Raw genomic sequence first — 27,960 nt, 5'->3', positions numbered from 1 at the left:
ATGGCTCCAAAGAAGCCCGAGCCTAAGAAGGCCGAGCCTAAGAAGGAAGAACCCAAACCAGCGCCTAAACCGGCAGAACCAGAACCCAAAAAAGAAGTGGAATTCAACCCAGCTTCGGTCAAAGTACGTTGTTTGTTTGGTGGGGAAGGGCCCGGTGGGGCTCAGGGTGGTGGGTGGGATGCTGTGAGGGGACACTGCCCACCATCAGCTGCTGCTTTGGGGCAGGGAATGAGCAGCAAAAGCCAATTCCACAGGTGGAACAAGAGTGGGAGCAGGGAAGTTTGATCCAAATATCATTTTATCTGAGGACCTTCAGACCTCACTGTCCTGTTGCACCCCCAAAGGAGCCCATGTTGTTCCCACTGATTCCAGCAGGACACTTGTGGCTCCTCTGCAGGAGCAGAGCAGGGATGGTGCAGGAAGGTTGGGCTCTCCTGACCACTCCAAGGGCCAGGGCTGGATCCCAGGCTTGGAGGAGGCTTGGAATTCATTTCTCTTTGCCTGGAAAGCATCACTTTGGTTGACACCAACAGCCTGGGGCTTCCTCACAGTGAGGCAGAGACATCCCCTTTGTTTTCCCAGACAAGCACAACACAAAGGAATTGTGTGGTTTGGAAGGCAGAGAAACTTGGGTGAAAATCCAGGTCCTGAATGACCTGCTGCGTTCAGGTCCTGCCCCGAGGATTCCTCCAAAGGGCACGAGTCTCCTTCTTCTCCTTCTCCTCCTTCTCCTCCTTTTTCTCCTTCTTCTCCTTCTTCTCCTTCTTCTCCTTCTTCTCCTTCTCCTTCTCCTTCTCCTCCTCCTTCTCCTCATCCTTCTCCTCCTCCTTCTTCTCCTTCTCCTTCTCCTTCCGCCTCCCCTTCTCCTTCTCCTTCCCCTTCTCCTTCTCCTCCTCCTTCTCCTCCTCCTTCTCCTCCTCCTCCTCCTCCTTCTCCTCATCCTTCTCCTTCTCCTTCTCCTCATCCTTCTCCTTCTCCTTCTGCTCCTCCTTCTCCTTCTCCTCCTCCTTCTCTTCTCCTTCTCCTTCTTCTCCTTCTCCTTCTCCTCCTCCTTCTCTTCTCCTTCTCCTTCTTCTCCTTCTCCTTCTCCTTCTTCTCCTTCTCCTTCTCCTTCTCCTCCTCCTTCTCCTTCTCCTTCTCCTTCTCCTCCTCCTCCTTCTCCTCTCCTTCTCCTTCTCCTTCTCCTTCTTCTTCTCCTTCTCCTTCTCCTTCCACTTCCCCTTTCCCTTCTCCTTCTCCTTCTCCTTCTCCTCCTTCTCCTCCTCCTCCTCCTTCTCCTTCTCCTCCTGAGAAATCTTTTTTTGCTGAAATCTTCCTCAAATGTGCAAGGACAAGATCACATTTCCAGGGTCATTTCAGAAACAGGTTTGGGAGGATTTGGGCTCACTCCTCCAATCCTAAACTGTCCAACTCAGCCCTGGGATAAATGAATTAATTTGCCCTTTAGGATTTGGCATTTCCATTTGGAATTAGATTAAATTAATTAATTAAATTGCCCTCTCTGTGACCCACCCCACTGAGAGGGAGCTGCCAACGTTCAGGAAACACTCCAGGTTTTAGAGCCAGGAATTCTGGGATTCCAATGGAATGATGCTGGAGATCAGCTTCCCATTCAGCTTTTTTTTTCCCATGGGAATTGATCTTTCAGTGGATGTCTGAGAATGAGAAGGAAAAAGAAATTCTATATTCCTATGGAAATGACCATGAAATGGACTCTCAAGAGGGACCTTTTTCCTGAGGAAAAAATGCAGCAAAAAAATAAAGCTGTAAAAATGAGCAGCCCCCCCTTGGTCCCTGTGCCCATTGCCAGGCAGTGCCAGGGATCCCTGCCCACGTCTCCAGGAGCAGCTTTCCCAGGTTTCCAGAGGAAAGGAGGGATGGACTCTCCAAGGCACAGCAGGGATTTTGTACAAAGTGTCCTTTGGGAATTGTCCTTTGGGAAAAAGTGTTGCCCTTGTGGGAAAGAAAAGGAGCTTCTTTTTAATGGGGATTTGGATCAGACAAGCAGAGAATCCTGGAGTGGTTTGGGCTGGAAGGGACCTCAAAGCCCATCCAGTGCCACCCCTGCCATGGGCAGGGACACCTCCCACTGTCCCAGGGACACCTCCCACTGTCCCAGGGTGCTCCAACCTGGCCTTGGACACTCCCAGGGCTGGGGCAGCCACAGCTGCTCTGAGAAATCCATCCCAGTCCCTGCCCACCCTCCCAGCCAGCGATTCCTTCCCAATATCCCACCTGTCCCTGCCCTCTGGCAGTGGGAAGCCATTCCCTGTGTCCTGTCCCTCCAACCCTTGTCCCCAGTCCCTCTCCAGCTCTCCTGGAGCCCCTTCAGGCCCTGCCAGGGGCTCTCAGGTCTCCCTGGCACCTTCTCTTCCCCACACTGAACATTCCCAACTGCTCAATGTCTCTGGACCTTCTTTTCTTTGCTCCAAGAGCTGTTTTCCCATCAGGAAAACACGGAATTGTGTGAGGAAGGGACTGAGTTGCTTTGCCCCTCAGTGCCCCTCCTGAACACAGCTCAGGAATCCTTGGAATCCTTGCCTTCTTCCACATGGAAGTTGGGAATTTCCAGCAAAGGAAACACTGAAATCACAGCCCTGAATCCCCAAAAACCTCATAAATCTTGAATTTTTAATCCAAAGCAACGATTTGTAACCATCTCAAGAAGTTGGATGGAAAGGAATTCCATCTGGGAATAGTTTGGCAGTGACACCACGAGAAGGTGTCCTGGGAGAAGGACTTCCCTGACCTTGGAGGAGCAGAGGGTGGTGGGATCCAACTCCCTCCAACACCTCTGGCCTTCACATTCCTGCCTGTAAAAGGAGCAGGGGATGGGAATGCCAGGATGGCCTGACCTTGTGGGAATTCTCTGCTGGGATCCTGTGACATTGTGGAATGAAGGGCAGCTGAGCCCTGCAGAGAGATGGGTCAGAATTTAAAGAAAAAAAACCCTCAAAAAATATATATATATATTTACATTCCACACCATTTCAGGCTCATCAAGTCCATTTTCATCCATTCAGGACTGATGAAAAAATTAATTTCTATTTTTTTTTAACACTTTTTTTTTTTTTGCAATTTCTTCTTTTCCCCTCCAGCAATTTGGAATTAATGGCTCTTTATCCCGGTTTTTAAAGCAGGTCTTGAGTTCCTAAATATCAAATAAACCCAAATGCAGCACTGGGGGGGGGGATTAGAGCTCTGCAGAGAATATTCCATGATCTTTTCCAGGATAATGGAACTGGAATGGGAAAAATAAACTGGAGTGGGAAAAACTTTAGTCTGGAGAATTTTTATTTTTTCCCCCAAGCTCAAAGAAAGGGAAAAGTGGATTTTCTAGACACGTTTTCCTGGGAAAATATTTAATGAAATGCTTTTAATTTAATGCTTTTAATCAGCAAAGATTTTTGTCCAAATTGAAGCTGAGAAATATTTTGCTCCATAAATCCAGTCCTGGTGGAGCTCAGGGACAGTTGGGATAGGTCAGAACAATGATCCCAAACCTCCTTTTCCACCCAAATCCTGCTGGATTTTCCCACTATTCCTCCTTATTTCAGTATTCCTGACCCTCCCAGACCATGACAATATTTCTAATCCTCCTTTTCCACCCAAATCCTGCTGGATTTTCCCATTATTTCTCCTTATTTTGGTATTCCTGACCCTCCCAGACCATGACAATGATTCCAAACCATCTTTTCCTCCCATATTCCTGCTGGATTTTCCCATTATTGCTCCTTGTTTGAGTATTCCTGACCCTTCCAGACCATGTCAGTGATTTCCAACCTCCTTTTCCACCCAAATTCCTGGTGGATTTTTCCATTATTGCTCCCTGTTTCTGTTGTCCTGACCATTCAAGACCATGACAATGATTCCAAACCTCCTTTTCCACCCAAATCCTGCTGGATTTTCCCATTATTGCTCCTTGTTTCTGTTGTCCTGACCCTCCTATACCATGACAATGAATCCAAACCTCTTTTCCACCCAAATCCTGCTGGATTTTCCCATTATTCCTCCTTCTTTCAGTATTCCTGACCCTCCCAGGCCATGCCAATGATTCCAAACCTCCTTTTCCACCCACATTTCCTGCTGGATTTTCCCACTATTCCTCCTTATTTCAGTATTCCTGACCCTCCTATACCATGACAATATTTCTAATCCTCCTTTTCCACCCAAATCCTGCTGGATTTTCCCACTATTCCTCTTTATTTCAGTATTCCTGACCCTCCCAGGCCATGCCAGTGATTCCAAACCTCCTTTTCCACCCAAATCCTGCTGGATTTTCCCATTCTCTTCTTCCCTGTGTTTCATAATTCCAGTTTTTCAGTCAAAGTGTCCCAAGGATGGAAAAATATCCCCTAATCCAACCCCATTATTCCAATTTTTTGATGTCACCCCCCTGCCAATTCCCACTGGATTTGATCCAACACTTGGACATTTTCAAAGCTTCAAAAAATCTCCAAAATTCCAGAGTGAAGGTTGTTTCCAACTCCTGGAAAAGAGGGAATATTTTTTGGAATTTATTTGTTTCTTTCTCTACAGGAATTGAGCAGAGTCCATAAAAAAAAAAGTCTTTTTTATGGGAATGTTTTACTTGGATGATCCCTGGCTCTGGTTTTTAAGGAACAAATTGCCCTGGAGAGATTTTGTAACAACAAGATGGTCTTTTCCATGGATCTAATTCATTCCCAGGAAAAGGCTCTTCGGGGGAGGGAGGAACATTTTGCCACAAACAGATCCTGCTTCCCTGAAAAAAACCAGGAATGTTGGTGCCAAACGGGCTTAATTATCCCAATGGACACAGAAACCAGCAGAGAAAGTGCCAAAGGATTTTAATCCCTTCATGGAATGTCAGGATGGGCTGAGTCACCCTTGGGAGAAGGGGACAAAGGGATAGAGGGATAAAGGGATAAAGGGATAAGGGGATAAAGGGATAAAGGGATAAAGGGATAAGGGGATAAAGGGATAAAGGGATAAAGGGATAAAGGGATAAGGGGATAAAGGGATAAGGGGATGAAGGGATAAAGGGATGAAGGGATAAGGGGATAAGGGATAAAGGGATAAAGGGATAAAGGGATGAAGGGATAAGGGGATAAAGGGATAAAGGGATAAGGGGATAAGGGGATAAAGGGATAAAGGGATAAAGGGATAAAGGGATAAGGGATAAAGGGATAAGGGGATAAGGGGATAAAGGGATAAAGGGATAAGGGATAAAGGGATAAAGGGATAAAGGGATAAAGGGATAAGGGGATAAAGGGACAAAGGGATAAAGGGATAAAGGGATAAGGGGATAAAGGGATAAAGGGATGAAGGGATAAAGGGATAAAGGGATAAAGGGATGAAGGGATAAGGGGATAAAGGGATAAAGGGATAAAGGGATAAAGGGATAAGGGGATAAAGGGATAAAGGGATAAAGGGATAGAGGGATAAGGGGATAAAGGGACAAAGGGATAAAGGGATAAAGGGATAAGGGGATAAAGGGATAAAGGGATAAGGGGATAAAGGGATAAAGGGATAAAGGGATAAGGGGATAAAGGGATAAAGGGATAAGGGGATAAAGGGATGAAGGGATAAGGGGATAAAGGGACAAAGGGATAAAGGGATAAAGGGATAAGGGGATAAAGGGATAAAGGGATAAGGGGATAAAGGGATAAAGGGATAAAGGGATAAGGGGATAAAGGGATAAAGGGATAAGGGGATAAAGGGATAAGGGGATAAGGGGATAAAGGGATAAGGGGATAAAGGGATAAGGGGATAAAGGGATGAAGGGATAAAGGGATAAGGGGATAAAGGGATAAAGGGATAAAGGGATAAAGGGATAAGGGGATAAAGGGATAAAGGGATAAAGGGATAGAGGGTTAAGGGGATAAAGGGATAAAGGGATAAAGGGATAGAGGGATAAGGGGATAAAGGGATAAAGGGATAGAGGGATAAAGGGATAAAGGGATAAGGGGATAAAGGGATAAAGGGATGAAGGGATAAAGGGATAAGGGGATAAAGGGATAAAGGGATAAAGGGATAAAGGGATAGAGGGATAAAGGGATAAAGGGATAAGGGGATAAAGGGATAAAGGGATGAAGGGATAAAGGGATAAGGGGATAAAGGGATAAAGGAATAAAGGGATAAGGGGATAAAGGGAGATGAGAGGGGGATTTGGTGCCGGGATTTCAGCAGCTAAAATTGGCTGAGCTGACACGTGCCCCGAGCCCAGGGGGGCACAGGAAGGGCACATGGAGACAGCTGGAATGGGTGGGCACCTGGAAAGGCCATGGGGAGTCATCCAGGATGGGCACGTTCTCCTGGGTCACCCTGGGAGTGGTGGGGCAGCTCCTGGGAATGCAGGGGCCTTTCCTGGGAAATCTGTGCCATGTGGGAAAGGGAATCCTGTGTTGGCCTCATCCATTATCCCTGTGAAGCTGGAGGGGATCCAAGTTCAGCTGCCTGTGGGTCTTCCTTGGGAATACCTGACCTGGATTCCAGGTCATGGTGGGAACCCAAATTCATTGTCTGTGGTCCTTCCGTGGGGAAACTTGGCCTGAGGATTCCAGGACATGGTGGGAATTCACATTCATTATGATCCTTCCTTGGGAAAACCTGACCTGAGGATTCCAGGAGATGGTGGGAACCCAAATTCATTGTGATCCTTCCTTGGGAAAACCCAACTTGAGGATTCCAGGACATGGTGGCAATCCAAATTCCTTGTGGTACTTCCTTGGGAAATCCTGACCTGAGGATTCCAGCACATGGTGGGAACCCAAATTCATTGTCTGTGCTCCTTCCTTGGCAAAAGATGACCTGAGGATTTCAGGACATGGTGGGAATTCAAATTCCTTGTGGTACTTCCTTGGGAAATCCTGACCTGAGGATTCCAGGATATGGTGGGAACCCAAATTCCTTGTGATCCTTCCTTGGGAAAACCCAACCTGAGAATTCCAGGACGTGGTGGGAACTCAAATTCATTGTGATCCTTCCTTGGGAAATCCTGACCTGAGGATTCCAGGTCATGGGGGAACCCAAATTCATTGTGATCCTTCCTTGGGAAAACCCAGCCTGAGGATTCCTGGTCATGGTGGGAATCCAAATTCCTTGTTGTCCTTCCTTGGGAAAACCCAACCTGAGGATTCCTGGTCATGGGGGAACCCAAATTCATTGTGATCCTTCCTTGGGAAAACCCAGCCTGAGGATTCCAGGTCATGGGGGAACCCAAATTCATTGTCTGTGGTCCTTCCTTGGCAAAAGATGACCTGAGGATTCTAGGACATGGTGGGAATTCAAATTCCTTGTGGTCCTTCCTTGGGAAATCCTGACCTAAGAATTTCAGGTCCTGGTGGAGCCAGGCTGGGAGAGCTGGGGGGGTCACCTGGAGAAGAGAAGGCTCCAGGGACACCTGAGAGCCCCTGGCAGGGCCTGAAGGGGCTCCAGGAGAGCTGGAGAGGGACTGGGGACAAGGGAGGGAGGGACAGGACACAGGGAATGGCTTTGAGCTGAAGGAAGATAAATTTAGGTGGGATATTGGGAAGGAATTCCTGGCTGGGAGGGTGGGCAGGGACTGGGATGGATTTCCCAGAGTAGCTGTGGCTGCCCCTGAATCCCTGGAATGTCCCAGGCCAGGTTGGAGCACCCTGGGACGGTGGGAGGTGTCCCTGGGACCGTGGGAGGTGTCCCTGCCCATGGCAGGGGTTTGGAGTGAGATGATCATTAAGGTTCCTTCCAATCCAAACCATCCTGGGATTCCATGATTATCTGGAAGGAGATTTATTTCAGACCAAAGGATTCCACAGCTGGGTCTGACCTGAGAGATCAGCCCAAGAGCTGCCCAGGCCTGTTTGGGATGGATGGGGCTCACCCAACCCTCCTTCCCTGAACCTCTCGACAAAACCACACGTGAAGAATGTAACCAATCACACACCAGGAGGTCATTTCCCCAAAACATGTCCAGGGGCCACCTCAGCTGTGTCCAGTAGTCCCACCATTTAGATGCTGAATTAGAGGCTGTTCTGCTTCCATCTGAGATCCTGTCGTGGTTCCCAGAGCAGCTGTGGCTGCCCCAGCCCTGGGAATGTCCCAGGCCAGGTTGGAGCACCCTGGGATGGTGGGAGATGTCCCTGGGACAGTGGGAGGTGTCCCTGGGACGGTGGGAGATGTCCCTGCCCATGGCAGGGGTGGCACTGGATGTTCCTTAAGGATCCCTTCCCACCCAAACCACTCCATGAGTCCATAATCCAGCAGATGGGAAGAGGGGACTTTGGATGACTCAAATCCCCAGATGACCCCCAAGAGATGCAGATCAGGATGAAGAGCAGAGAAGGAACAAAGAACATGGAGCAGAGATGGATTAAAACACAGCCAGAGGGTTCCTTTGTGTGTGTCCTGCTCCTCCTGAGCTCCAAAACCAAACAGCTCTGGAAACCAAGGGAGTTTTCCCCATGGATTTGGTGGGCCAGCCAATGTGTGGCCATCCTCATGTCTCTTGTTCCCAGAGCTGGGAGATGTTTCCCATAAAAATCCTTCTTCAAAAGATGCACTTTGGTGGTACCAAAACGTTTGGGAAAATACCCCCAGATTTTTGCAGAGGGTTTTCCAATAAAAACCTGAAAAGGGTGGAGGGAATGGCTGATTTCAGCTTCTTAAAGTGAATTCCCTGCTTGGATCTGAAGCAGCTCTTAATTTTTGAGGGTTGTCTCCTTCTTATACAGAAAAAAAAAAAAACCTGAAATCATTAATGGTTGAACTGGCTTCAGTTTGGGCTAATGAGAAAATTTGGGCCAATCTGGAACAGTTTTTCTCCCTCATTTCCAACTAAAACTGTCATCAAGTAGTTGACAAACCCCAAACCTGTTTTCATTCTTAATGAAACGACTTTTTCCCTGAAAAGTTGGAAACTCCCCCCCAAAATGATGGAGTAATATCGTTATTTTCTTTAACATAATTGAGGGAGGGGCAGTTTTCTCTTGCACTTCTTTGTTCTGCAGCTTCCAGGGAGTGACTTTTCTGGGGCACAGGGAAAAGATAAAGCTGGGAATGGCCCAGCTTGGCCTGAGGGGTGCAGAGATGGAAACCCCTGGGCTTGAAAATCTTCAGGGGTCCCTTTTAGTGTGAAATAATTCAGGGTTTCAGCATGGCTGAAATAGTTGGATTTTGGAGCCTTGAAAGGCAAAGGTGGAGCTTTCTGAGGTTGGATCTGGATTGCTGGAGGCACCTTCAGGATCATCCCATTCCCACCCCTTTCCATGGGCAGGGACACCTCCCACAGGCTGCTCCAACCTGGCCTTGGACACTCCCAGGGATGGGACATCCACCATTTCTTTGGGCATTTGGACCAAAATGGTGCAAACTGTGCAAAGCAAAGTCTTGTGCAGATGGAAGGGGTTGGGCTGGAAGGGTTTGTTCTGCTCCCCCAAGGGGGTTTCACCACAGTTCTGATCCTCCTGCTTAGTTTTCTCTCTTCAGTCCTTGTCTCAGACCAACCAGGGCACAAGAGAGTGTTTATTTATTGTGTCATTTCTGCTTTGTCATTGAGGGAACTTCCATAGAATCAGAAAGGTCAGAAAAGGCCTTGAAGGTCACCAAGTCCAACCACAACCCACCCACCACCACATTCACCACTATCCCATGTCCCCAGGTGCCACATCCACACATTTTTGGACACTTCCAGGGATAGACACTCCACATTCCAACCCCTTGTAACCCTTTCTATAAAATCTTTCCTATTATCAACTCTGAACTTCCCCTGCTGCAACTCGAGGCCGTTTCATTGCAGCAAAACCCCAAGAGAAACTGCAAATCTGCAGCTTTGTGAGAAGGGAGGGATGACAGAATAATCAATCAATTAATCAAAGAAAAAATAAGTCAAGTTTGGACCATTTCTGAGGTTTTCTGAGGTCCTGCCCTGGAAACCCTTTGCAGGAGATTTGTCTGCTGAGACCTCAGCCAAGATATTTGGTGCTCCTGGTGGGGATGTGACCTCTGAGGGCTTGGTTGGTGCCTCTCCCTGTGGGTGGGAGGGTTTTCTCTGGTTCCAAGTAGAGGAAACATCTCCTTGTGGGATGTCCTGTGCTCTGGGTGGGTGTACCCAAGGCGGAAAGGGAGAACTTCCCATCCCTGCAGCCTCCCCACCATCCCTGCCCCCATTCCCAGCCTTTCCCTTCTCCACTCTGCCCCTTGATGGGCAGGGAGGGATTGAAAACACAGCCTTGGATTTGGAGCAGCCTTGGAATGAGCTCTGCATTTCTCACATTGCTGTGAAACCTCACTCAATGTGGCTTTAATCCTCATTTGGGGGATGTGCAATAACCATTAAATTGGAATTAAAAGCCCAGCACCAGGCCCTGGATAAAGTGCTAACTTGGCCCCAACTGCTGGGAAGCTGCACTGAAAGATGGGCCAGTTATTCCCCTCCTTAACCAGTTAAATCTTAACTTGGAGGAGGGGGGAAAGTGGTGAGAGGAAACACAGGAGGGATGGAGGTAGAACCAAAACCTTTGGGTCTCTCCAAACTCCTGTGAAGACACCCCAGTTGGGCAGAGGGACCTGGGGGTGCTTTTCCCTGGAGTTTGTGCTGACAGGATGGAAAAAGCCATTGGTGGGTGTTCCCTGCAGGGAGTGGAACCCCAGAGGTTGTGGGTTGGATGGAGATGTGACTCAGGAAATAATCCTGGAATCATGGATTGGTTTAGGTTGGAAAAGACCTCCTAGATCGTGGAGTCCAACTGTCCCTCAGCACTGCCAAGGCCACCACTGACCATGTCCCCAAGTGCTTTGGAATCCCTGCAGGGATGGGGATCCACCCCTGCCCTGGGCAGCTGTGCCAGGGCTGGACAGCCCTTCCCAGGAGGAATTTCCCCAGTGTCCAACCTGCCCCTGCCCTGGCCCAGCCTGAGGCCATGCCCTCTGCTCCTGTCCCTGTTCCCTGTCCCTGTTCCCTGTCCCTGTCCCTGTCCCTGTTCCCTGTCCCTGTCCCTGTGCCCTGTCCCTGTTCCCTGTCCCTGTTCCCAGTCCCTGTTCCCTGTCCCTGTGCCCTGTTCCCTGTTCCTGTCCCTGTCCCCTCTGCTCCTGTCCCTGTTCCCTGTGCCCTGTTCCCTGTCCCTGTCCCCTCTGCTCCTGTCCCTGTTCCCTGTCCCTGCTCCCTGTCCCTGTTCCCGACCCCCTGTCCCAGCTCCCCCTCCTGGCAGGGATTGCAGAGCCAGAAGGTCCCCCCTGAGCCTCCTTTTCTCCAGCTGAGCCCCCCCAGCTCCCTCAGCCCCTCCTGGTTCTCCACAGACTGGTGTGGAAGGATGGATTGTTCCTGTCCCCTGCATGTGCAGTGGCAAGTGGGTACTTTTCCCTCTTGGCACCTCCTCACCAGGGATTTTGGAGGCCTGAAACCCTCAGGAATGTTGTGATGTGGCTCACAAGTTGTATCCTTGGGGCTCTTCTCCTCTGGAGCTCTTGTGTCCTCCAAACAGACCTCAGAGGCACCACCTGACCTTTCCTGCCCCCCAGGATTTCACAGAGGGGTTTTTGGGGGGGTTTGATTAATGCTGCCCTGGCTGTGCCCACCTGGCAGTGGGGCTGGGGCAGGGGGAGCCACAGAGGGGGCAGGAAGGTGTCAGTGAAAGGTCAGAGAATCCCAACCTGCATTGCCGGGGGGGAACAGTCACCCTGCAAAGGGGGTTGGGTTTCTGGGAGGAGCTGTCCCAGAGGGGCTGTGTCATTCTGCTGCTGGAGCTCTGGAACCTGCCTTGGTGCTCCAGAAAGTTGTGGCAACACATTCCCCAGCCAGGAAAGGGAATTGTCCATGTGCAGGTGATTCCCAGAGCTGGGAAAGCTCAGGGGGTGGAAATCACCCCAGAGGTTTGCCCAGGGAAGGAGGAAGGAAGGGGATGGGAAACCCTGCCAGGGACAGCTCAGCCTGAGGAGAAACCTCCTGGGATAAACCTCCTGCAGAGCTCAACCTGTAGACATGGAATCACAGGATCATGGGATGGTTTGGGTTGGAAAGAATCCTAAAGGTTGTCCAGTTCTGCTTCCTGCCATGGGCAGGGACACCTTCCACAGTCCCAGGTTCCTCCAAGGCCCATCCTATCTAGTCTTGGTTGGAAGGGACCTTAAAAATCAGCAATTCCAGCCCTGCCATGGGGCTGGTCCCACCAGCCCAGGCTGCTCCAGCCTGGCCTGGGACACTCCCAGGGATGGGGCAGCCACAGCTGCTCTGCCCAACCTGTGCCAGGGCCTGCCCACCCTCCCAGCCAGGAATTCCTTCCCAATATCCCATCTAAATCCAATTTCTTTCATCTTAAAACAATAACCCCTTATCCTGTCCCTCCATCCCTTGTCCCAGGTCCCTCTCCAGCTCTCCTGGAGCCCCTTCAGGCCCTGGAAAACCCCTTCTTGAGCTCAGCCAGGCTTTGGGGCTCATTTACACACTTGGCTTAGTCTGATCCCACTTTTACAGCCCATCCTCTGGGTTCCTCCTTCCTCAGCTCCAGCCTTGCTCCTGCTGCCTGGAGATGGCTTTGGTTTCATGTGCTCTGCACCATTCTGAGGGAGAGAGAGGTGGGAAAACAAAACCTCAATGAACTTCAGCCTAAACTCATCCCAAAGTTCACCCCCTCCATCTCCAGCGATGCCTTGTGGCCTCGTGGGCATGTGATGAGTCGCCTTTTCCTTCAACTCCAGGGTGGTTTGTGCTGAGAGGGGAACAAAGAGCAGCAGGAACCCCCCACCCTTCCCTGAAGCTCTGGCTGGTGGGTCTGGACAAACCATCTGCCCCCACCCTGCCAGTGCCACCCACGGTCCTGCAGCTCAGGGTGGCATTTTTGCAGAGGTGAAGCCAACTCAGCCCTTCAGCTCCAACATCCCCCTTGATCCAGCTCTGGGAACTTGGAGTCATCCTTTTTCCACTCTGGAGCACTTTGTCCTGGTGTGTTGTGTGTCCAAGGGCCACCTCAGGCTTTGTGGGGGGAACTCAGCAGGTCTGGGAGAGACATGGAGGGGCTGGAGAAATGGAACAGAGCTGGGGAAGAGCCAGAGCCCTCCCCTGCTCTGGAGCCAGGCTGGGAGAGCTGGGGGGTCACCTGGAGAAGAGAAGGATCCAGGGACACCTGAGAGCCCCTGGCAGGGCCTGAAGGGGCTCCAGGAGAGCTGGAGAGGGACTGGGGACAAGGGAGGGAGGGACAGGACACAGGGAATGGCTTCCCACTGGAAAAGTGGAGATTTAGGTGGGATATTGGGAAGGAATTCCTGGCTGGGAGGGTGGGCAGGGACTGGGATGGATTTCCCAGAGCAGCTGTGGCTGCCTCAGCCCTGGGAGTGTCCAAGGCCAGGCTGGAGCACCCTGGGACAGTGGGAGGTGTCCCTGGAACTGGATGACCTTTAAGGTCCCTTCCAACCCAAACCATTCAAGGATTCAGGATCAGATAAAAAGGGATTTAATTCAGACCAAAGGGTTCCATTGATGGCTTTTGACCTGAGTCATCAACTTAAGATGCCAAACCTTTGTTTTGGTGGGTTTGGGAGTTTTTGTGACAGAACAACAGGGGATGGAGGAGAAGGAGGAGACAGGCAGGGGAAGGAAGGTTTGGGTGGAATATTGGGAAGGGATTCCTGGCTGGGAGGGTGGGCAGGGACTGGGATGGATTTCCCAGAGCAGCTGTGGCTGCCCCAGCCCTGGGAGTGTCCGAGGAGCCCCCTGGGACAGTGGGAGGTGTCCCTGGGACAGTGGGAGGTGTCCCTGCCCATGGCAGGGGTGGGATGGGATGATCCGTAAGAACTCAGGACAGGCTGTTTAGGATTTCATGAGCATTTTTAATGAGCAGAGGACGTTTCCCAGGGAGCTGCTGGAGAGAGCCCAGAGGAGGCACCAGGGTGGGCAGAGGATGGAGCAGCTCTGCTGGGAGAGCTGGGATTGATTGTTCAACCTGGTGGCTTTGGGGTGACCTCACTGTGGCCTTCCAGGACCTGAAGGAGCTCCAGGAAAGATGGAGAGAGACTGTTCCCAAGGGATAGAGGGACAGGACACAGGGAATGGCTTCAAATTAAAAGAGATTGGGTTTAGATGGGATATTGGGAAGGAATTCCTGGCTGGGAGGGTGGGCAGGGACTGGGATGGATTTCCCAGAGCAGCTGTGGCTGCCCCAGCCCTGGGAGTGTCCAAGGCCAGGTTGGAGCACCCTGTGATAGTGGAAAGTGTCTCATGAACACCATAAAGCAGAAACCAAACCAGTATCTCCTTCTTTACTTCAGTTCTCAGTGTTTTATCTGCTCCTCCTTTGTGTCTTCCAGGTGGAATTCACCCCTGACCAGATCGAAGGTGAGGAAGATGTTTCTCAGCCAATCCCCTGTGGGAGGTGCTGGCAAGTCCTGGGATGAGCAGGGGGGTGGGACTGCAGCAACCCTGGCAAGGCTGTGCTTTAATTCCTGCTGTTTCTCTTGCTCTGTCCCTCCCCCAGATCTTTTATTGAACTGGTCAAAGGAAAAGAGAGAAAGTCAAACCTTCAGTCCAAAAAAAAAAAAAATGTGCTTTTACTTTGGGGAAAAACCACTAAAAACCCTCAGAATCCTTTCAAGAGGAAATCCCCCAACTCTCTTTGGAGAACATTTTCCTGCACTCCCTCAGAATTTAATGGGTTTCAGTTCTCCAGAAACCAGCAAATAATGAGAGACTCTTTTTTCCCCCCCTTAGAACATCAGCATTAATTTCTAACCCCTTTGTCCCAACCCCAGAAACTGCTCCTGGAACCTCCTGCCTGAGGTCCTGGGAATGTTGTGCCCAGAGCTGTGCCCTTCTGCCTCCACCACCAGCCTCCTTTGTGCCTCCAGGATAACTGAGGGATGGAATGAAACATCTGGGAGAACTTTGCTTTGGTCCTGGGACACTTGGCAGGGCTTGGAGGGGCCTGGTGTCAGCCCATGGGCTGATTGGAACAGGGAAAAAATAAATAAAATAATGAAATCCCAGAGGAGAAATGCAGAAGGAGGGACTTTCTGACCTGGGAACTAATGCCAGAACATCCTGGAGACTGAGGCTTTGCCACAAACTTCCAACATTATGGATTTTCAACCTCCCCTTTAAATGGCTTTAATTTCTATTTTCTGTTTCTCAAAAGTAAGTCAGGCTTGGCCATAACTCAATTTCTGGGAATCTGCCCCCTTTTCAAGTCTGAAAATCCTGGGAGAACCTTTGGAGAGGCACAAATCTGAGCTCCAAACCAGCACAAACCATCTGGATCTCCCACTCCCTGAAGTTTTGGGGTGGGATGGGACACACCTCGTTTATCCACCTTGTTTTCTCTCTCCATGAGGAGAACAAGCTCCTGAGATCCCACCAGAGGGTGGGAAAAGGCCTGGATAGAAAAACTGGGATGCTGGTCTGGCCACCAGCCCATTGGGATGGCTGGGAAAGGACACTTGGAGTCAATCCAGGGTTGTTAAAGAGGGATCAGGTCTCAAAACACCTGTAGATGTGGCACTTGGGGACAGGCTGAGTGGTGGCTTTTTAGTGCTGGGTTAATGGTTGGACTTGGTGACCTCAGAGGGGTTTTCCACCCTGAATTGATTCCAGGATTCCAGATTTTCTCTAGAAATAAGAAGTTGTGCAATTTTTTTTCTTATCTTCTTTCCTTTTCCCAGCTGACTCTTGGTCCAGCTGTTCTTGCTGCATATTCAGGGAAAACTGGGAATGCAGGACTTGAAATGGGATGTCCTTGAAATCCCAAAGGGGAAATCAGGGGGCAGGAAGGAAAAAACATCTGTGGGGCAGGAAGGAAAAAACATCTGTGGGGAGGGTCATGGAACTTCCACAGCAGCTCCAACAGCATCTCAGGGTCACACTGTGAGATGCCAATGGAGAAAAGCCCTAAATTCAGGGGAAAACTGGGAATGCAGGACTTGGAATGGGATGTCCTTGATAAACCAAAGGGGCAATCAGGGGCAGGAAGGAAAAAAACATCTGTGGAGCAGGAAGGAAAAAACATCTGTGGGGAGGGTCATGGAACTTCCACAGCAGCTCCAACAGTGTCTCAGAGTCACACTGAGTGATGTCAATGGAGAAAAGCCCTAAATTCAGGGAAAAACTGGGAATGCAGGACTTGAAATGGGATGTCCTTGAAATCCCAAAGGGGAAATCAGGGGCAGGAAGGAAAAACATCTGTGGGGAGGGTTGTGGGGCTTCCACAGCAGCTCCAACAGCATCTCAGAGTCACACTGAGTGATGCCAATGGAGAAAAGCCCTAAATTCAGGGAAAATTGGGAATGCAGGACTTGAAATGGGATGTCCTTGAAAGGGGAAATCAAGGGCAGGAAGCAAAAAACATCTGTGGGGAGGGTCATGTAACTTCTGCAGCAGCTCCAACAGCATCTCAGAGTCACACTGAGTGATACCAATGGAGAAAAGCTCTAAATTCAGGGAAAACTGGGAATGCAGGACTTGGAATGGGATGTCCTTGATAAACCAAAGGGGGAATCAGAGGGCAGGAAGGAAAAAACATCTGTGGGGCAGGAAGGAAAAAACATCTGTGGGGAGGGTCATGGAACTTCCACAGCAGCTCCAACAGTGTCTCAGAGTCACACTGTGAGATACCAATGGAGAAAAGCTCTAAATTCAGGGAAAAACTGGGAATGCAGGACTTGAAATGGGATGTCCTTGAAATCCCAAAGGGGAAATCAGGGGCAGGAAGGAAAAACATCTGTGGGGAGGGTTGTGGGGCATCCACAGCAGCTCCAACAGCATCTCAGAGTCACACTGAGTAGTGCCAATGGAGAAAAGCTCTAAATTCAGGGAAAACTGGGAATGCAGGACTTGAAATGGGATGTCCTTGAAATCCCAAAGGGGAAATCAAGGGCAGGAAGGAAAAACATCTGTGGGGAGGGTCATGGAACTTCTGCAGCAGCTCCAACAGTGTCTCAGGGTCACACTGTGAGATACCAATGGAGAAAAGCTCTAAATTCAGGGAAAATTGGGAATGCAGGACTTGGAATGGGATGTCCTTGAAAGGGGAAATCAGGGGCAGGAAGCAAAAAACATCTGTGGGAGGGTTGTGGGGCTTCCACAGCAGCTCCAACAGTGTCTCAGAGTCACACTGTGAGATACCAATGGAGAAAAGCCCTAAATTCAGGGAAAACTGGGAATGCAGGACTTGAAATGGGATGTCCTTGAAATACCAAAGGGGAAATCAGGGGCAGGAAGGAAAAAACATCTGTGGGGCAGGAAGGAAAAAACATCTGTGGGGAGGGTCATGGAACTTCTGCAGCAGCTCCAACAGCATCTCAGAGTCACACTGTGAGATACCAATGGAGAAAAGCTCTAAATTCAGGGAAAATTGGGAATGCAGGACTTGGAATGGGATGTCCTTGATAAACCAAAGGGGCAATCAGGGGCAGGAAGGAAAAAAACATCTGTGGAGCAGGAAGGAAAAAACATCTGTGGGGAGGGTCATGGAACTTCCACAGCAGCTCCAACAGTGTCTCAGAGTCACACTGTGAGATACCAATGGAGAAAAGCTCTAAATTCAGGGAAAAACTGGGAATGCAGGACTTGAAATGGGATGTCCTTGAAATCCCAAAGGGGAAATCAGGGGCAGGAAGGAAAAAGCATCTGTGGGGCAGGAAGGAAAAAACATCTGTAGGAAGGGTCATGGAACTTCCACAGCAGCTCCAACAGTGTCTCAGGGTCACACTGTGAGATGCCAATGGAGAAAAGCTCTAAATTCAGGGAAAATTGGGAATGCAGGACTTGGAATGGGATGTCCTTGAAATCCCAAAGGGGAAATCAGGGGGCAGGAAGGAAAAACATCTGTGGGGAGGGTTGTGGGGCTTCCACAGCAGCTCCAACAGCATCTCAGAGTCACACTGAGTGATGCCAATGGAGAAAAGCCCTAAATTCAGGGAAAACTGGGAATGCAGGACTTGAAATGGGATGTCCTTGAAAGGGGAAATCAGGGGCAGGAAGGAAAAATCATCTGTGGGGAAGGTTGTGGGGCTTCCACAGCAGCTCCAACAGCATCTCAGAGTCACACTGTGAGATGCCAATGGAGAAAAGCTCTAAATTCAGGGAAAACTGGGAATGCAGGACTTGGAATGGGATTTCCTTGAAATACCAAAGGGGGAATCAAAGGCAGGAAGCAAAAATCATCTGTGGGAAGGGTCATGGAACTTCCACAGCAGCTCCAACAGCATCTCAGAGTCACACTGTGAGATACCAATGGAGAAAAGCCCTAAATTCAGGGAAAAACTGGGAATGCAGGACTTGGAATGGGATTTCCTTGAAATACCAAAGGGGAAATCAGTGGCAGGAAGGAAAAAACATCTGTGGGAAGGGTTGTGGAGCTTCCACAGCAGCTCCAAAAGTGTCTCAGAGTCACACTGTGAGATGCCAATGGAGAAAAGCTCTAAATTCAGGGAAAACTGGGAATGCAGGGCTTGAAATGGGATGTCCTTGAAATCCCAAAGGGGAAATCAGGGGGAAGGAAGCAAAAATCATCTGTGGGAAGGGTTATGGGACTTCCACAGCAGCTCCAGCAGCATCTCAGAGTCACACTGTGAGATACCAATGGAGAAAAGCTCTAAATCCACTCCAGGTTAATCCCACCATTGATCCAGAAGTTCTTCCATGAGTGTCCAAAGGTCTGGAGATCAGCAGGAAAGCACTGCTCATCCAGCAGCTCCTCAGCTCATTTCCTTCTGCTCCTTGTCCTCCTTTCCCCTCTTCCTCAGGAGGTTCTTTGGCTCACAGAGGGCTCATCAGACACGTTGGGAGGTGCTCAGTAGATCTTCCCTCCCAGGTGAAGCTGAGCTGCTCCAGGCCTGGAATCTTCTGTCTTTATACAGGTCAAAACCTTTGTCAAGAAGTAAGAAAAGTGACCATCAGATTTCAGTGCTTGGGGTGGTTTGACCTTGTGCCAAAATCCCAGGTTGGAAAGGCAGGACCCTCTGCCATGATCTCTTCCTGCTGGTGGCACAACTGGAGAGTTGGGACTGCCAGGATTGACCTGTGGGATTGATTTGTGTCCTCCCTGTTCTCCCCTGGCTTTCCCAGGTGCCCAAAATTCCCAGCCCTCCAATTCTTCTGAGTTTCAGCTGCACTTGTTTTGTTCTGGGTTCATTTTCAGCTCCATTCTGAACTAAAATTAATTAACATGAAAAAAAAAAAGAATTCCTTTTTCAGGAAGTCCTCAGAAGGTCAAGGTCACCTGTCCCACTTTCATCTGTGGGGTTGGTTTTAATCAATAGATTTGTAATAATGATATATAACAATATATATATTAATAGATAATAATCAACTCTCCTTCTCCCTGGGATGAGTCCCCAGGTGTCCCAGTGAGCACTGGATGCTTCCCAACATTTCAGTTGTCCCCAGGACAATGGGAAGTTCATTCCCTCTTGGACATCCCTGGTCTGCTCCCATTGCCCCAACTGGCCCCTGGTTGTGAATTGAGGTGTTGGAGGATCTCAAGGTCTTTTCCAACCCTTCTGGAATCCTCCAAACCCCTTCCTCTCACTAAGGGAAAGACTTTGCTGTGCCAAAGAGTCCCTGAAAGGATTCATTGTCCAGTGAGCACTGGATGCTTCCCAACATTTCAGTTGTCCCCAGGACAATGGGAAGTTCATTCCCTCTTGGACATCCCTGGTCTGCTCCCGTTGCCCCAACTGGCCCCTGGTTGTGAATTGAGGTGTTGGAGGATCTCAAGGTCTTTTCCAACCCTTCTGGAATCCTCCAAACCCCTTCCTCTCACTAAGGGAAAGACTTTGCTGTGCCAAAGAGTCCCTGAAAGGATTCGTTGTCCTGTCAGTCCCCAAATGGTGCTCTCAGGAGAAGAATGGTCTGTGGGTGAAGCCACCCCCCCATCTGTCCCTGTCCTGCTGCCTCAGCCACCAGTGAAATCCCTCCCTTGTGGCAATATGTGTTTATCCATGTGGATTTCTGGCCTCTTCAGCCCCTAAAATTGCTGAGAAGGGAAGAATCTGAGCCATTCAGGAGGAGCAGAGAGGGAGAAGATTGGCATCTGCAAACACACTCTGCTCCTGCCAGTGGTTTTGGGGCTTGAGGAGGGCAGAGGAGACCAAGTTGGGCTCGTTGCTTTGATGGGGATTTGCATCAAGTCAGCAAATGAAAAGAGAAAACCAGGAGGGGTGGAAAAAAAGGAGAAATAGGAGCTGTCAGTGGCTGTGATGGATTGGGAACCTCGGGGGGCTGCTCAGGAGTGGGTGGGTGGGGGTGGATGAGGAGCTCAGGGGGGTGGGAGGGTTTCTCCTCCTCCTCCTCCTCAGGGCTGAGACCCCCAGGAAAGGGCAGGGCTGGGAGTGGGTCTGTGCCCCCCTGGCACTGCCAGCGAGGGGCCCAGGAAGATCCACGATTGCCCTCTGGTGGAGTGAGGGGCTGCCAGAGGGACCTGGGAGCAGAGACAGGCTGGGACAGGAGGATGCAGAGGGAAAAACGAGGGGAATGGTAATTAATCCCAAATGAGGAAATGCATCGTTGTGTTCAAGCGTTGGATGAAGAAGAGGAGGAGTAAGATATGAGTGGAATGATAAAAAGGAAGAGGGAGAAAGGAGGAGAAGCAACGCCAGCAACAGCCAGAGGAGGAGGAATGGAGGGGAATAAGAGAGGAGAAGGAAGGAAAAGAGAGAGAGATGGAATAATGAGGAGGAGAAGGAATTTAGAAGGGAAAGATGGAGAAAATCCGACCTGCAGAGTGCAGGGCTGAGGGGTTCAGTGGGTCAGGATCTTGGGAAAAGAAGGATTAACCTCCCTGTGTTTGGGAAGTGGGAGGGGAAGACATGAGGAAGAGCAACAGCAGGACAAGGGTGGGATTCAGGGATTCAAAGCCAAAGGGATATTTGTGGATGGTGAACTCTGAAGGAAAGGACACCTGGAGAGTTAAAGGGATAACAGGAAGGGATAATAGTGGAGTTAAAGGAGAAGGGATAACAGTAAAGGATAACAGTGGAGTTAAAGGAGAAGGGATAACAGTAAAGGATAACTGGAGAGTTAAAGGGATAACAGGAAGGGATAACAGTGGAGTTAAAGGAGAAGGGATAACAGTAAAGGACACCTGGAGAGTTAAAGGGATAACAGGAAGGGATAACAGTGGAGTTAGAGAAGGGTAACAGTAAAGGACAACTAGAGAGTTAAAGGGATAACAGGAAGGGATAACAGTGGAGTTAAAGGAGAAGGGATAACACTAAAGGACAACTGGAGAGTTAAAGGATAAGACAGTAAAGGATAACTGGAGAGTTAAAAGAAAAGGGATAATAAGGATAACAGGAGAGTTAAAGGATAAGGGATAACAGTAAAGGATAACTGGAGAGTTAAAGGAGAAGGGATAACAGTAAAGGACACCTGGAGAGTTAAAGGGATAATAGGAAGGGATAAGAGTGGAGTTAAAGGAGAAGGGATAACAGGAAGGGATAACAGTGGAGTTAAAGGAGAAGGGATAACAGTAAAGGACAACTGGAGAGTTAAAGGATAAGACAGTAAAGGATAACTGGAGAGTTAAAGGATAAGGGATAACAGTAAAGGATAACTGGAGAGTTAAAGGATAAGGGATAACAGTAAAGGATAACAGGAGAGTTAAAGGATAAGACAGTAAAGGATAAGAGTGGAGTTAAAGGATGAGGGATAATAGTAAAGGATAACAGGAGAGTTAAAGGATAAGGGATAACAGTAAAGGATAAAGGATAACTGGAGAGTTAAAAGATAAGGGATAATAGTAAAGGATAAAACAGGAGAGTTAAAGGATAAGACAGTAAAGGATGAGTGGAGTTAAAGGATGAGGGATAACAGTAAAGGATAACAGGAGAGTTAAAGGATAAGGGATAACAGCCTATTACTGCTCCTTGCACCCTGAGATGCTCCTCTGACTCTGCAGCTCCAGCAGGGAGAGGGAACCTGAACAACTGGAGTGTCTGGGGAAGTGTGTCCTGGGATCCTGCACCAACTCCATTAGAGCCATTTCTGTTGGAAAAGATCCTTAAGATCGTCAAAGCCAACCCATAACCCACCACTGCCAGGTCCACCACTGAACCATGGCCCTGAGCTCCACATCTCCATGAAATTCGGGGTGGAACAGAGACCATCTCCCTTGGGATGTTCTTATCAAGACATTGCTGCTCACAGCAGTCAGAGACTCAGCTGAGGGCCAGAGGTAAAGAGAAGACATGAGGTGTGTTCCCAGGGGTGCAGTGGGGAGGGCCTGGCTGTCCTGGAAGAGACAGAGCTCTGCACAGTGCAGGGGGCAGGGCAGGCAGATGTGAAACCTCTGGAGGGAAGGGTTCCATCCCCACACAGGAGATCTGACCTGCTGGCACCAGCTGATGGAACACCAAACCTGTTCTCTGGATCCTGCCACTCTGCCCAGCCCTGTGAGGCAAACCTGGAGCTCTGGGCTCCTCAGGACAAGACATGGAGCTCCTGGAAGATGATTCTCCCATGGAGATGCTGAAGGGATGGAGCATCTCTGTGAGCAGGAAAGGCTGAGGGAGCTGGGGCTGTTCAGCCTCCACAGCAGACCCTGAGAGGGACCTCCCCATGGCTGGCAGTGCCCACAGGGAGAGGGCATGGATGGACCAGGCTCTGCTGGGGGGGCCCAGCCATGGCACAAGAGGAACGGGCAGGAACTGATGGCCAGGAAGTTCCACCTGGACAGGAGGCAGAAGAACTTGTTCCTGTGCAGTGACCCAGCCCTGCCCAGGCTGCCCAGAGAGGGGGTGGGGTCTCCTCCCTGGGGATATCCCAGACCCATCTGGACACAATCCATGTGCTCTGGGATGGCTCTGCTGGGACCAGATGCCCCACTGTGGTCCAACCGGGCCATTCTGGAGTTCTATGAAGAAAACCTGAACTCAGAGCCCAACAACTGTAGATCAAATGTGTTATTAAGTCCTGAGATCATGAGGAGACTCCACCTCCTCTTTGGGCAGCCTGGTCAGTGCTTGGTCACTGGGGATATCCCAGACCCATCTGGACACAATCCATGTGCCCTGGGATGGCTCTGCTGGGACCAGATGCCCCACTGTGGTCCCTTCCAACCTGGGCCATTCTGGAATTCTGGGACAAACTTTCCCATGTACCTTCACCCTCAGTGCTCCATCATGGTAGATCTTGGTCCCTGCTGGTGGAGCTGCCCTTTCAGCTCTGGGGGCTGTGCCAGTGCCCTTGGATTGTCTCGTGTTTAAAACAATACCCAGTTGTCCCATCAGCAGAATTACTGCTGAATCCTGTGCCTTCCTGAGTGCTCCTGAGGAGCTGGAAAGCTCTCAAGGCCAACCAAGTTTTGACCCCTCCCATCCCATCCCATCCCATCCCATCCCATCCCATCCCCTCCCACCCCCTCCCACCCCCTCCCATCCCAGCCCAGCCCAGCCCAGCCCAGCCCAGCCCATCACATCCCATCCCATCCCGTCCCATCCCATCCCATCCCACCCCCTCCCACCCCCTCCCAGCCCAGCCCAGCCCAGCCCAGCCCAGCCCAGCCCAGCCCATCACATCCCATCCCATCCCGTCCCATCCCATCCCATCCCACCCCCTCCCACCCCCTCCCAGCCCAGCCCAGCCCAGCCCAGCCCAGCCCAGCCCATCCCATCCCCTCCCATCCCATCCCATCCCAACCCATCCCATCCCACCCCATCCCATCCCATCCCACCCCAGCCCACCCCATCCCACCCCACCCCAGCCCACCCCAGCCCATCCCTTCCCATCCCAAGCCACCCCAGCCCATCCCATCCCATCCCATCCCATCCCATCCCATCCCATCCCATCCCATTCCATCCCAATGGAACTGGAAAACAGAAGGAGCACAAACACCGCAGATAACAGAGACAACAAAGCTCAGCAAGTTTGTTCCCAGCCTCCAGAATGAAAGGGTCACATCTGGCTTTGTCTCAGGGCCTGGATTTCTCCTTCCCTTTTTGTCTCCCAGAATTCAAGGAGGCCTTTTCCCTCTTCGACCGGACCCCGAAGTCGGAGATGAAAATCACGTACGCTCAGTGTGGGGATGTCCTGAGGGCTCTGGGGCAGAACCCCACCCAGGCTGAGGTCATGAAGCTGCTTGGCAGACCCAAACCAGAAGGTTGGTGCCCTCCTGGGTGTGTGGTTTGGAATAGATCACTCCAAGAATTATCTGGGAATAGACGAGGTCTCTGTTTGGGGATGGAGACGTTAATTGTGGAACAACGAGGGCTGGGGAACAGCCAGCAGGAAAAGAAATGAGGAAAAAAGGGGTCTCATAGGAAAAATAATTGTCTCAAATGGAGGAGAAGGGGTTTTTTAAGGGCCCTGAGCATCAAATAGTTTGACAATGACAAGTTTTCCCCTTTGAAAATGGCTTTGATGGCAGGAATTCATGTATGTTTCCCAAAAACACGGATATTCCTAAGGCATCCAGGGAAACAGGGATGGAGTGGTTGTGAGAAAGAAAGATGTGAGAGAAGGTGTGAGATGTTTGCAGAAACATCTCCCTCCTCCTAGAAAGACCTCCCTATTCCTGTGCCCTTGTCCCCCTTCAGCAAGGCTTTACTGGGACAGTCCTGCCCGTGGTGGATGTGCCATGGGCAGTGTCCACCTCCCCCAGAATCCAGGGAAAACTTCCCCTCCTCCCTTGTCTTTGCAGAGATGAACTCCAAGATGATTGACTTTGAGACCTTCCTGCCCATGCTGCAGCACATTGCCAAGACCAAGGACACCGGCACCTACGAGGACTTCGTGGAGGGGCTGCGAGTCTTCGACAAGGAGGGCAACGGGACAGTCATGGGGGCTGAGCTGCGCCACGTGCTGGCCACGCTGGGTGAGGAGCCCTGCCCTGCCTTGTTTTGCCTTGCCTTGCCTTGCCTTGCCTTGCCTTGCTTTGCCTTGCCTTGCCTTGCCTTGCCTTGCCTTCCCTTCCCTTGCCTTCCCTTCCCTTGCCTTCCTTTCCCTTGCCTTCCCTTCCCTTCCCTTCCCTTCCCTCCCTTCCCTTCCCTTCCCTTCCCTTCCCTTCCCTTCCCTTCCCTTCCCTTCCCTTCCCTTCCCTTCCCTTCCCTTCCCTTCCCTTCCCTTGCCTTCCCAGACCTTCCCTTGCCTTCCCTTGCCTTCCCTTGCCTTCCCTTGCCTTCCCTTGCCTTCCCTTCCCTTCCCTTCCCTTCCCTTCCCTTCCCTCCCCTCCCCTCCCCTCCCCTTCCCTTCCCTTCCCTTCCCTCCCCTTCCCTTCCCTTGCCTTGCCTTCCCTTGCCTTGCTTTGCCTTACCTTGCCTTGCCTTGCCTTGCCTTCCCTTGCCTTCCCAAACCTTCCCTTGCCTTCCCTTGCCTTCCCTTGCCTTGCCTTCCCTTGCCTTCCCTTCCCTTGCCTTCCCTTCCCTTCCCTTCCCTCCCCTCCCCTCCCCTCCCCTCCCCTCCCCTCTCCTCCCCTTCCCTTCCCTTCCCTTCCCTTCCCTTCCCTTCCCTTCCCTTCCCTTCCCTTCCCTTCCCTTCCCTTCCCTTCCCTTCCCTTCCCTTCCCTTCCCTTCCCTTCCCTCCCTTCCCCTCCCCTCTCCTTCCCTCCCTTCCCCTCCTTCCCCTCCTCTCCCTTCCCCTTCCCTTCCCTCCCCTCCTCTCCCCACAGCACTTGTGCTCCAGTCCCTTCTCCAGCCTCCTTGCTCTTCCTGGGTTGGAAGAGACCTCTGAGATCATCAAGCCCAACCCTTGATCCAACCCCACTGTGATCACTCTGGCACTCTGTGCCCTGGGCTGGTGATCACAGTGGGGTTGGATCAAGACATGGTGGATTCTCTGTCCCTGGAGGTGTTTAAGAGGACACTCAGTGCCACATCCAGTCCCTTCTCCAGCCTCGTTGCTCTTCTCAGTTGGGTTGGAAGAGACCTCTGAGATCATCAAGTCCAACCCTTGATCCAACCCCACTGTGATCACCAGCCCAGGGCACAGAGTGCCCTGGGCTGGTGATCACAGTGAGGTTGGATCAAGACATGGTGGATTCTCTCTCTCTGGAGGTGGATTCTCTGTCCCTGGAGGTGGATTCTCTGTCCCTGGAGGTGGATTCTCTGTCTCTGGCCCTGCTCCAGCCCCTCAAGATCTTTCCTCAACTGAGGGGCCCAGAACTGAACACAACACTCAAGGTGTGGCCTCCCCAAGGCAGAGTCCAGGGGAAGGGTCACTGCCCTGGGCCTGCTGGCCACGCTAGTTTGGATCCAGGCCAGGATCCCATTGGCCTTCTTGGCCACTCCCGAATTCCCAAGGGAAGTTCCAAGGATTTTGTGTTCCCTGCAGGTGAGAGACTGACTGAGGAGGAGGTGGATAAACTCATGGCTGGGCAGGAAGATGCCAACGGTTGTATCAACTATGAAGGTGGGTATGGACCCCCCCCAGTCCTTAGGGGGCTTCAAGACTGTATTGAAATTATCCTGAAAATCCATGGAAAATCTGGAGCAGCCCAAATTTTGGAGCAGTTCAGGTTTTATAATTCATCTGATAAACTCCATCCATTGAAGGTTAATTAGATTTTCCATGAATAATGACCAGGGTCCTTTCAGGAGCTGGGGCTGTAAATTCTTCATTTATTTCCCTCTTTTTTTTTTTTTTTTTGAATTTTAACATGATTTTTCCCACCTGTTCCCACAACTCCTTGGCCTCTGGAAAGGACATTCCCATCCCTTTTGAGGCTTCCAACCTGCTCTGGTAGAAGCTGTTCCTGCCCATGGTTGGAACTGGATGATCTCGAAGGTCCTTCCCAACCCAAACCACTTTGGGATTCCATGAAAACCATTAATTTTTCCTTCCAAATCTCAGCCAAAAGATGTTCATTCATTTGCTGTCCCAACAATCCTTCCAAAATCCTTAATTGCTGCTGTTAAAAAAAAAAAGGCAGAAGGAAAAGATTTGGTCCTTCTGAACTTGGTTCTCTCCTGAAGGCTTCTTGAAAATCCCTAAATATTCCAGTAGGGATCATGGACACACATTTTTGGAGGGTGATTTTTGGGCCATCCTGGGGATTTTGGTGAGTAATTGATATTTTAGGAGCATTTGGCTCAATGTTCTCCTTCAACTCACCAACCCCAATGATCTTTTTAGACCCATCCAACCTCCAGGACTCCTAAATTAATGCTGAATTCACAGCAATTCCTGGTGGGAATTATTCAGAAGGAAAAAAAAAAAAAAGATTTCCTTACAGAAAAAAAAAAACCTTTTATTTCTTTTCTTTTGAAATTCAAAATTTTACATCATTGGGTTGGTTTTATTTTTTTTTTTTTAACAGAGATAACCTTTTTTTTTTCCCCTCTTCTTTTCCAGCTTTTGTGAAGCACATCATGGCCAACTGAATTCCAGGTGAGTCTTTCCTGCCTTCCCCTGGTTCCCAAAGGACAACCCTCCTTCGGAATTTAACTGGAATCATCAAAGGATTTGTATTTTTTTTTTTCATGGGCACTTCAAATCCCTGTTCCTGGGGCTTGGAATATTGTGGAATTCTGTGACTTCTAAACAAGTTGAGGAGACACAACTGAGCTGATCAGAGAAAAAATGGGCAAAAATAGAAGGAAAATTTGAGGGAAAAAAAGGAAAAAAAATCTTTTCTAGGAGGAGGATAATTAGTGGCTTCCATAAACCTGATTCCCAACCCTCCTGTGGATTTATTTTCCAGGAAAAGGCTGGATCCGACCATCTTCTGACTCCTGGTGGAATTTTTTATTTCTTCTTTCTTCCCCTAATGCTTCAAAACACCTTTATTTTCCAGGACAAGATTCCCAGATGGATTTCCATGGCCTGGAATGTCTCCTCATTTCTCAGCCCAGATTCCCCTCCCAGAGCTCCCAAATGTGCTGCCCCCGAAGATATTTGGATTGATGGTTGATTGGTTTGATCCCTGTGGAAGTTCAACACCCTCAGGAAGCTGAAAACTCTGGAATCTGAGCCAGGAATAGCTGGGAATTCTTTCTGACACAGAATAGGAACAGGGAGGCAAAATTAAGTGAGAGGAGACAAAAAGGGAGTTGGTTTTTCCTGATTAAATCAATAAAAAATTG

At 50.2% G+C, this 27,960-nt stretch overlaps 1 protein-coding gene across 2 annotated transcripts; it reads left to right on the top strand.

Moving 5' to 3' along the window:
* MYL3 (myosin light chain 3) lies at positions 1-27,960 on the top strand. Of its 2 annotated transcripts, none has more exons than XM_071560006.1 (7): positions 1-123; positions 14,260-14,287; positions 23,892-24,041; positions 24,582-24,755; positions 26,210-26,287; positions 27,230-27,265; positions 27,672-27,960. In XM_071560006.1, exons 1-6 carry the CDS (start codon positions 1-3, stop codon positions 27,256-27,258), a joined length of 582 nt encoding a protein of 193 aa, XP_071416107.1. In that variant the 3' UTR covers positions 27,259-27,265; positions 27,672-27,960. The 2 variants fall into 2 exon arrangements, with proteins under 2 accessions (XP_071416107.1, XP_071416106.1); XM_071560005.1 differs by lacking the exons at positions 1-123; positions 14,260-14,287 and adding exons at positions 21,737-22,118; positions 25,933-26,058.

This window comes from Pithys albifrons, chromosome 7 (assembly GCF_047495875.1).
Source record: "Pithys albifrons albifrons isolate INPA30051 chromosome 7, PitAlb_v1, whole genome shotgun sequence".
Lineage (NCBI taxonomy): Eukaryota > Metazoa > Chordata > Aves > Passeriformes > Thamnophilidae > Pithys > Pithys albifrons.
The sequence above is the reverse complement of the archived record's forward strand: the minus strand, read 5'-3'. Positions and strand labels throughout refer to the sequence as shown.

Bases quoted from the DNA above. Each gene is read 5' to 3' on its own strand.
- MYL3 (XM_071560005.1), top strand. From the start codon at position 22,061: ATGTTCTTATCAAGACATTGCTGCTCACAGCAGTCAGAGACTCAGCTG. The intron at 24,042-24,581 runs GTTGGTGCCCTC...TTGTCTTTGCAG, and splicing joins TGGCAGACCCAAACCAGAAG to AGATGAACTCCAAGATGATT. The intron at 26,059-26,209 runs GTGTGGCCTCCC...TGTTCCCTGCAG, and splicing joins AACTGAACACAACACTCAAG to GTGAGAGACTGACTGAGGAG.